Genomic DNA, 9,529 nt, shown 5'->3' with positions numbered 1-9,529 from the left:
AAAAAAAAAATGTTATTATCGTTTTCTCAAGTTGTTTCTTTCTATTTAATTTTCTGAAAAAAAAAAAATTTAAGAATACCGATCAGATCTCCCTCTCAAGTCTCAACTCTACAACGATATCTTTCCAATAAAGACGTTTCCAGATCTGGCTGCCACCACCAACGACATTGTGTCCATTCGTCATCTCAGAATCTCTCTTGTACATTCGTCAAACGTTTCCACATCATTGATCAATCTCAAACCGCTGATTTCACCATCTCTTCATCACCGCCTTGAGATTGAGGGGGCATGTAGAAGTATAAGAATATATAGAATATTCTAGAGTATATTTGTTAATAATTACAATATCTTTATATATAGAAACTAGGTTAATTAGCTTATCATTCTATTCCCCTATATAAATATATTTAATTCATTGTAATCATTATGAGAGTCAATATACAATTCTTCCATTCCTAAACTCTCATCAATCTTTAATAATGAAAACGCTGCAGTTATCTTCACAAAAACATTATCTTCAGAATTAAAACATGTTTATAATTTTGGAGTACATCACCAAGAGACCTATGATCATGATCATTTGAGAAGGAACTTACATAATTATACTTTTTATAGTATTAGTACAATTTTATTTACTAGAATATCCTACATATGTTTTTAACTAAAAACTATTAATTGTATTTGTATTTAAATGGAAATGGAAACGCGGAGATAAAAGAAAACCAAAAGATAAAAATTCTACAGTAATGAGTTTATGTGAGATGAATTTTTAATATTTTTTTTTCACTTAAAACGAATCTAGTCGCCGGCTAAGAATTAGATTTCGAAGAATTTTTTTTAAAAAACCCTCTCTTTTAAAAAGGTTAACTACAGTTTTAGCCAGACACTTGTATATTTGTTACATATTTGACTTCAAGTTTTAAGAGTTTTCAATTTCACCCCTTAATTCAAATCATTTTTTTATTTTTTATTTTCATACTTTTCCACTATATCGAAATAAAGATAGATTTACGCATTTCATATGAACAGTACATCCAAAACAAAAAACATAACAAGAATACAAGATACAATACTATATTTTACATTTGTATTTTGCAAAGATACAAAAGTATCACCCCCAAACTCTTTATATATGACAGAGAGTAAATTTCCTTTAATTTACCCCAAAAGATCACATCTATAAACAAAGCAAACAAAAGTCCACAATTATATATTTATATAAACAAAGCAAACAAAAGTCAACAATTATATATTTATATAAACAAAGCAAACAAAAGTCAACATTATATATTTATATAAACAAAGCAAACAAAAGTCAACAATCATATATTTATATTACATATTTACACAGGAGATGAATTTTGAAGATCAGATCAATCTTCTCAGGGGAAGGGCCATATATAGAAGCCAGCTTTGCAATCGAAGTGGTTGCTTAAGTAACTAGCCTTCTCTAGAGCCGTCTCCACCGTAGTTGTTCTGTGTAGATGATCCGACTAGATCGCGAGCAATCATGATCTTGATTCGACCCCTCCTCGGAGGAGGCGTGACCGAGGTTGCTGCTGATCTAACTAGATCACGAACGATCATGGTCTTGATTCGACCTCGCTTCGGAGGAACGGTTTGTTCCTCCCTTCCTGAACAGTAAGGAGATGGAAACTCCATGGCCGTAACTCGTAATAATGTCTAAGATCTGTGTGAGGAAAAAAATGAAGTAGAAAATAAATTAAAAGAGTGAAGCAGAGAAGCCAATTTGGATATGATTTAATATGAGAGCGAGGCTAATTAAATAGGCCCACAAGTCACACACAGACCAGTTCTTCTCAAGACCAATTCTTTCACTTGCGGAGCAAGCTACCTAGGGTTAATTTGGTAAATCGAAGATAAATTACGTAATTAATTTCGTTAACATGTCTGATCTAGAAAGGTAATGAAGGTTTTATTATGACAATGGAGACATGTGTGAACACGCTACTACGTACACTCGTTCGTTGTCGCTGACTAGGTGGTTCTAAAGTAGAAAATAAGGAATCTTGTTTTGGACCCTATTTTAGTAGATAAGGTTTTTAACTCACAATAAACGTTGATAAATAGAAACTTAAAACATATAATTATATAAATTATTCACTTTTGCAGTATGGAATTAAAAAAAAAAAGGAGCAAATACTTATCTGATACTATATATAACCTTGATGCTCAAACGCTAGAGTTAACAGGAGCAAATAAAGATATCAATCTTGAATAAATGGTAGAGAAAACTGATACAAAAGCATGTTGTGTCTTAGGTTGTAACATCTTTAGGAACTTGTCTCTTTATCATCTTGGAAATTTCTGAATGTGAAACACCAAGAACAGATAAGGAAATAGCCAAAGTTCAGAACACCACCAAGGACCAAAACCCAGTACACGTTGTCCACTCTCCCGTGGTTAATCTCGTCTGGTAACCATGCAGTGGTCCTCTGTATCAAGTCAATTAGAGCTGTACTTAAGTAGAATGAGATTCCAAATTACGGAGGTTGATGTGTTCCTCAGAGACTCAGGGAACTCTCCATAGAATACTGCAACATCTTATATAATAAGAGAAGGTTTCTTCTAAACTTTGTTTGAAGCAAAAACTTCTCTCTAAAAACTTTTTCTCTCCCTTCGCTCTAAAAAGTAAATTTCAGATCTGAGTTCGTCGCCTCTCCGGTCTGCCCTTCCGGCGCCGGAGAGGGCTCCTTCCTCTTCCTTTTAGCTTTTTTGTTCCTTCCGACAGCGCCCTTCTCATCTGTAAGGTGGTCCTCCGTTTTTCTGGCCACTCGGGTTGGTGGTTTTCGGTGAGTTGGTGGCGCGTGAAGCGAAGCCTCCTTTGGTGGTGACTGCTGGTGAAGGTTCAGTGAAGTTGCTTGAGGACGGCAATGAATCTGTGACTAGATCTAGTGGATCTGGTTTGGAGTACTCGTGTGTCAGTCTTCTTCCCCGATGGGTTCGATGGCTTTAGATGAGCAGAGAAGTTTCTTCTCTTTCCAGCAAAAGCGGTGCTTTGCAGGTTGGGTTTGGTGTCGATGTCAGGTAAGGAGGGCGGCGCTTAATTGAAGGTTTTGGATCTGCTTGAGGAAGGCAGAGGTGGGTAGATCTCTTCTCCGGCAACAGAGGTGTGGCTACGTCTCCCAACCGATGCGACTGTGGCTTCTTGTTTGGCGGTTCGGGAAGCTTCTGATCGAGTCGCGGTGGCTCGCGGTGGAGCTTCTCGGGGTTCAACCACCCATTCAAAGCTGCGGTTCGCGGCGGAAGTTGGCTGGGAGTCAGGAGGGTTAAGTTGCGGTGTCTCGGTGGTTAACTATGGAGGTTGGCAGCTTCTGGGCTCTCGTGGGATTCCGGGATACAGAGGATGGATTGGACCACCACCGTCTGTAAACCGCCACAATTCTTGTCTCCACCGGACCGGATTGAAGAGTTGCTACCTGAAGGAAGCAGTTGTCGCCAGAGCTAGAAGGGAGGTGTTAGATCTGATGAAGCAGGTTGCTAGGAACGGGACTTGACTTCGCGGAGCCTGAGATTGGACGTTGGAACTGGCCGGAAGATTTGTAGCAGGTCAGGTGGGTTCGCCGGAGAAGAGAACCTGATGGATCTTGGTTGCTTCCATCAATGGTCTCAAACTGGTGAATCCGCCGCAAAGCCGTCGATCTTGCAACCACCGGTGTTACTGTTCAAGCATCCGTCTCAGGTCATTCAGCAGGACCCGATCCTTCTTTTCGGCAAAGGCTTAGATGTCGTTTTTCTTCTTTTGTATCTGTTGGACTTTAGCATGTAATCCAAGGCCAAGCCCATTTTTGGGAAGGCCCATTTAAAAGTTATAAATATAATGATAATTAATTAAAAAAAAAAAAAAAACTTTGTTTGAAGCGATGACATCTGGCGCTTTATATAGTTGACACTTGTTCATTGCTAATTAAATATGGCCACAATTGTCAACTTAATCCTTTGGTAATTAAAAAATTTGCCTTAACAAACAAACAAATGGGATCTGAACATGCAGCCCTTGTATTTCTCTTCCTCCCATACGGTATTTAAATTGAAGCTCGAATTTAGTTTTAGTTTTGCATTCTGCTTTTGAAAATGTAACGTTTTACCATCAAAGTAAATTAAGTCACTTGATAATTGCTTTCTTATTATTTCCAATTAAATATTAGTAATCTGTTTTCATAAAATTATAATCCAATAGAATTCAATTTCTGATTAATTTTATTATTATTATAATCTCTCTCCCTCAATCTACTGGGAATCAAATTCTACCAAAAAAATCTACTGGGAATCAACACCCCCACCCCACACACTAACTACGCTTTTAACAATCTTACAACCTAAAAAAATTGCTCTCTACTCTACTCTAGAGTTACTCTCTAACGATGACCACCAGTAAAAATAGGATTGTTTTTGGGAAGCTACATACATTAGAATAAACAATCTCTTACTCAGCTTTAAATGTCTCTTTCTAGACGAAAATGTAAACCAACTACCTAATGCACACCACACCTATCTCACCTACTGTAAATTAAAAACTTCCTCTCTAACTAATTTTTTACTTGCTTTCAGACATGCAACTCGCCTATCTAAGTTCGAAGATCTGTTGATTCGGGGAAAGTAGTGTCTCTCTTTGGGAAAAACTTGCCATTGAAACACATGCCAAACTTCTTACACTTTGGGAAGACTATTTATATTTGAATGCAACATCGTCAACCCAATGTTTTTTGAACTCCAACAATTCCGCAAAAGATATTATATTTCATATACATCTGGTTATATAATAAGAGAAGGTTTCTTCTAAAATTTGTTTGAAGCGATGACATCTGGCGCTTTATATAGTTGACACTTGTCTATTGCTAATTAAATATGGCCACATTTGTCAACTTAATCCTTTGGTAATTAAAAAATTTGCCTTAACAAACAAACAAATGGGATCTGAACATGCAGCCCTTGTGTTTCTCTTCCTCCCATACGGTATTTAAATTGAAGCTCGAATTTAGTTTTAGTTTTGTATTCTGCTTTTGAAAACATAACATCTTGCCATCAAAGTAAATTAAGTCATTTTATAATTGCTTTCTTATTATTTCCAATTAAATATTAGTAATCTGTTTTCCATAAGAGAAGGTTTTTTCTAAACTTTGTTTGAGGCGATGACATATGGCGTTTTATATAGCTGACACTTGTCCATTGCTAATTAAATATTGTCACAATTGTCAACTTAATCCCTCGGTAATTAAAAAATATGTCTTAACAAACAAACAAATGGGATCTGAATATGCAGCCCCTGTGTTTCTCTTCCTCCCATACGGTATTTAAATTGAAGCTCGAATTTAGTTTTGGTTTTGCATTCTGCTTTTGAAAATGTAACGTCTTGCCATCAAAGTAAATTAAGTCACTTGATAATTGCTTTCTTATTGTTTCCAATTAAATATTAGTAATCTGTTTTCATAAAATTATAATCCAATAGAATTCAATTTCTGAATAATTTTTTTATTATTATAATATCTCTCCCTCAATCTACTGGGAATCAAGTTCTACCAAAAACAAATCTACTGGGAATCAACATCCCCACCCCACACACTAACTACGCTTTTAACAATGTTACAACCTAAAAAAATTGCTTTCTACTCTACTCTAGAGTTACTCTCTAACGATGACCACCAGTAAAAATAGGATTGTTTTTGGGAAGCTACATACTTTAGAATAAACAATCTCTTACTCCGCTTTAAATGTCTCTTTCTAGACGAAAATGTAAACCAACTACCTAATGCACACCACACCTATCTCACCTACTGTATATTAAAAACTTCCTCTCTAACCAATTTTTTACTTGCTTTCAGACATGCAACTCGGGTGGTCCTCGAAATAGTGCAGCTTCAAGGTCGAAAGGAAGTGGACCGTCTCCTCCTCATATGCTTTGAGGTGGACTCGCATCATCTGGCCCAGGTGGCACATCTCGTACAGAAACTCGACATCCCTTGCAATGCCCAACATCTTCATGGTCTCGCGGTGAGGGTATCGGGTACCAACGAAGCTCATCTTCTTGAAGACTTTGAATAGTCTCGCGGGAGTGTCTACTTCCTTCTGTTTCAGCCTGCGCAAGGCTTGACGGGTGCTCTCTCTCTGCTCCTCTTCTCTCTCTCTTTCCTCCTCCTCGGCGTGTTGATCTTCTTCCTCAACCGCTCTCTCAACTATCTTCTCAGCCTTCTCTGAAGCCGGTCTCTTCCCCCTTGCAACCGCGGCTCTGCTCCTTGATCGAGAGGTTTGGATCTCCCCTTGCTCTTCTCCTCCAGCATCAGAATCGACCTCCATAGGGTTGGTAAGGGTTTTTTCGGACGTAGACAGGTCCCTACGTCGAGGAGAACGACAGACAGCACTCGCCATTGGACTCGGTGAGCGAACTCGGGGGCCTACTCGATCGGTTACTCTAGCATCAGGTCGGGTGGTGGATCGGGTTGTGCATCGGGTTGGGGAGGCAAAACGTCCAGCCAACGGTTGGGAATGTGGAACGTTTCCTCTCCCTTGAGACTCTCGAACTTCTACGGCATCACCTCCAGTTGTAGCAGCGGCGGAGGTGGATCTTCTTCCCTTCCTTTGGTAAGTTTTAGCAATTGGCTCCATGTTTGATTCCTTGAGAAGAAAAAGAAAGGCTAGGTCTCGAGGTTAATAGGGTTAGTCTCCAAAGAAAATCGATAAAGCTTGAAATCTAGAGAGAATAGAAACTTATGGAAACTAAAAAGCTTTTAGAGTAGAGGGGAAACTTATCGGTGGTAATGAGGGAGAAGAGGCTCGAGAACCCCTTAAATAGGCTAGGGTTTGGTTGGTGGGCTTTGCCGAAAGTGGGCTTCCTTGTGGAATTCAGACTCCACTCGCCACCCAAGCAGGGACAAGATCAGGCGCGTCGAGTACGGTGTCGGGTTGACCCTCGGGTTCCCCAATTTTCCTCTTTCGGATTTTCCATATTTTTTTTTTTATATATAAAATTGCAAAAAGAGAAAAATTAAATAAAAGTAAATAAAACAAATAAACTAAATATAAAAGATACCTTTGGGACTTTCTTTCAAGTGAGCTTGTTTAAAGTCACTAAGCTTGACTCTTCATGCTCCTTAAGCATGGGATCCATGTGGAAGAGGTTCTGGAATCCTCTCCACTACAGTAGGCTGGTTCAAAAGATTTTCCAGGTTTTGCCCAGGTTCCAAGGCAAATGTGGTGTTGACCTCTTCAAGATGTTGGACCTTCCTTTGTTTGGTCTTAGTAGAAAAAACTTGACCATTAATGGTTGGCCTCTTAATCCCTTTCTTCACATCAAACTCCATATTGAAATGCTCACCATGCTCTATCTTGATCTTGCCTTGTTTCACCTCGATCACAGCACTAACTGTTGCCAAGAATGGTCTTCCTAGAATCAATGGATCATCTGGTTCCTTGTCCATATCGAGGATCATGAAGTCGGTAGGCACTTCCAGACTTCCAATCCTGAGAGGCAGATTCTCCAGGATACCAATCGGATGCCTCAATGTTCTATCGGCCAGAACCAAATACAATTTACTTGGTTTAAAATCAGTGAATCCCAGCTTGTTAGCAACCGAAAGCGGCATAATGTTAACTAAAGCTCCAAGGTCACACAAACAGTTCTTGAAGATCGGAAGTCCTATCGAACACGGCAAGGTGAAAGAGCCAGGATCTTCAAGTTTTTCCTCAATTCTCAACTCCGGATCCAAGCAAACTCCACTTCTCAGAATCTCAAAACCGATCTCCTTGACAGCTTCCTTAACCTCATCCTCCAATCAAGCTGCTTCCTTGGCAGCTTCCTTCTGAAGCTCGTGTGGGGGCAAAAGCTTAGGTGGTGGAGCTTTACGCTTAGCCATTCGCTCTGCAAGCGTCTCCAGCTGAATGTCAGGTGAAGCATTGAACCTTTCCTCCAACTCCCCTTCTACTAGTGCAGGTGGTTGAGGCTGATCTCTCTTTTCAACATCTACTCGATGCATCATCCGATCAACACTATCATGTAGGTCATCGGGTTCCACTTCGGGTTGTTCTTCAATTTCTGATTCTCGAACCAGTGCTTGATCATCAACTCGATCAGTCTCCTCGGGTGAGGCTTGGGTTCATACTCGGATATATAGTTCTTGGCCTCATTTTTCATTGGGTGTTCCACATCCTCCCCATCTTGAGCATCACTGATGTGACCGCCGGACGCGGTCGTCTACTGAGTCGCACGGACGAACGGTCAATGCGGACGGACGGAACAAAACTCTCTCGGGCCGAGGAAACTAGATGAGGCTTTCCTCGGACAAGGCTCGGAGATTTGAATCCAGTGAGGAAACGAACGGTGGAAGCAAGAGATGAGCTAAAATGAACGAGCGGATCGAGAGATCCGGCCTTTGGTCTCGGCTTTGGTCGAGCAGTCTCGGTCGCGATACGGACGAAGCGGTGATCGGTTCCCGGAGTTTGAAGGTAAACTGCGGGAACAGCTCTCGGCAACGCGGCAGTAAGAATCCTTGGTGATGCGGTAAGGATTCTCGGTGATGCGATAAGGAAGGTGGAGTCGAAGCGGAAGTACAACGAACGGTAGGAACCGGACGTGATACGGTAGGGATGGACGCGAAGGTGGTTTGATGCGACGACACACAGGAGATGCCTCGGCCCGTGATACGGTCAACTAGTCGATGTCGAACCCGGTTCGAGATCGGCTAGGGTTTCTCGGTAGTCAAGTCCCGGACTTGGACTAAGGAGAGAGGTGAGACAAGAACAAGATTCTCTCTTGTGAAATTTAATTCAATACTTCAAGTCTGCCTTTTACAATGAGGGTTTAGGCCTTTATATAGGAAGGCTTACAAATGGGAGACTCTAAAACCCTAGACACGCGGCCAGGATCTCATCCTTACACTTGGCCATAAAGCAAAAGCAAAAGTAAAACAAAGGAAAGACCAATCCAACGGTCATAGAAGGTTCAAGAAGAAATTCAAAGGAAGGGAAGGGAGAGAGATAGAAAAGCCACGTCATTGGCTGGACGCGGTGATAGGATCTTCACTTCCTTGGCTCCTAAACTTGTCAATGATTGTTTCCAAGTCATGAGCCAAGCGGGAACGAAGTGGAGATGCACTAGAGTTCGCTGCCTCGTTAAAACCTCTTTGGTAAACCCATTGGGACAAACCCAAAGTAGGGAAAAGAGTACAGCTCCTTCTAATGACTTAGGGGCGTCTTCACGCTTGCGCGATGGTGAAGACTCGCGAACTAAGCTTCCCAAAGCTGGTCGCAACTCAAGGCTCTTAAGTGGTGATGCTAGCCATGAGCCATTGGTGTGAGGGTTGAAGCTTGGATTGCAAAGCCCATTAGATGACTTTACTTGCTCCTCCTTGATGATCCTTGGAAACTAGTTGGTACCGCGCATCACTAGGAAGGCCGGTTCCAAGTTGTCGATAAGTGTCCGAGAGGCGTCCAAGTGTTGTCCGAGAGGTGGTTGAGAGACGTCCGAGAGAATCGAGTGTTCACGGCCGAGTGGTCGATCCCGTGATCACATCAT

General features: G+C 41.0%; 2 protein-coding genes across 2 annotated transcripts in view; both read right to left on the bottom strand.

The window, feature by feature from the left end:
• On the bottom strand, nucleotides 1,094–1,739 carry LOC109126552. The gene has a single exon (XM_019230225.1). The coding sequence runs from the start codon at nucleotides 1,660–1,662 to the stop codon at nucleotides 1,441–1,443; it is 222 nt and encodes a 73-aa protein (XP_019085770.1). The 5' UTR covers nucleotides 1,663–1,739; the 3' UTR covers nucleotides 1,094–1,440.
• LOC104711025 (protein NRT1/ PTR FAMILY 2.1-like) overlaps nucleotides 2,467–9,529 on the bottom strand; it is a 33,083-nt gene continuing 26,020 nt past the window's right edge. The window contains exon 6 of the mRNA XM_010427697.2: nucleotides 2,467–2,564. Coding sequence (XP_010425999.2) covers nucleotides 2,467–2,564 — 98 coding nt within the window. The remainder of the gene's footprint in view (nucleotides 2,565–9,529) is intronic.

The sequence above is a fragment of the Camelina sativa genome, chromosome 9 (genome assembly GCF_000633955.1).
Source record: "Camelina sativa cultivar DH55 chromosome 9, Cs, whole genome shotgun sequence".
Lineage (NCBI taxonomy): Eukaryota > Viridiplantae > Streptophyta > Magnoliopsida > Brassicales > Brassicaceae > Camelina > Camelina sativa.
Note: the sequence above shows the minus strand (reverse complement) of the source record. Positions and strands in the feature narration are given on the sequence as shown.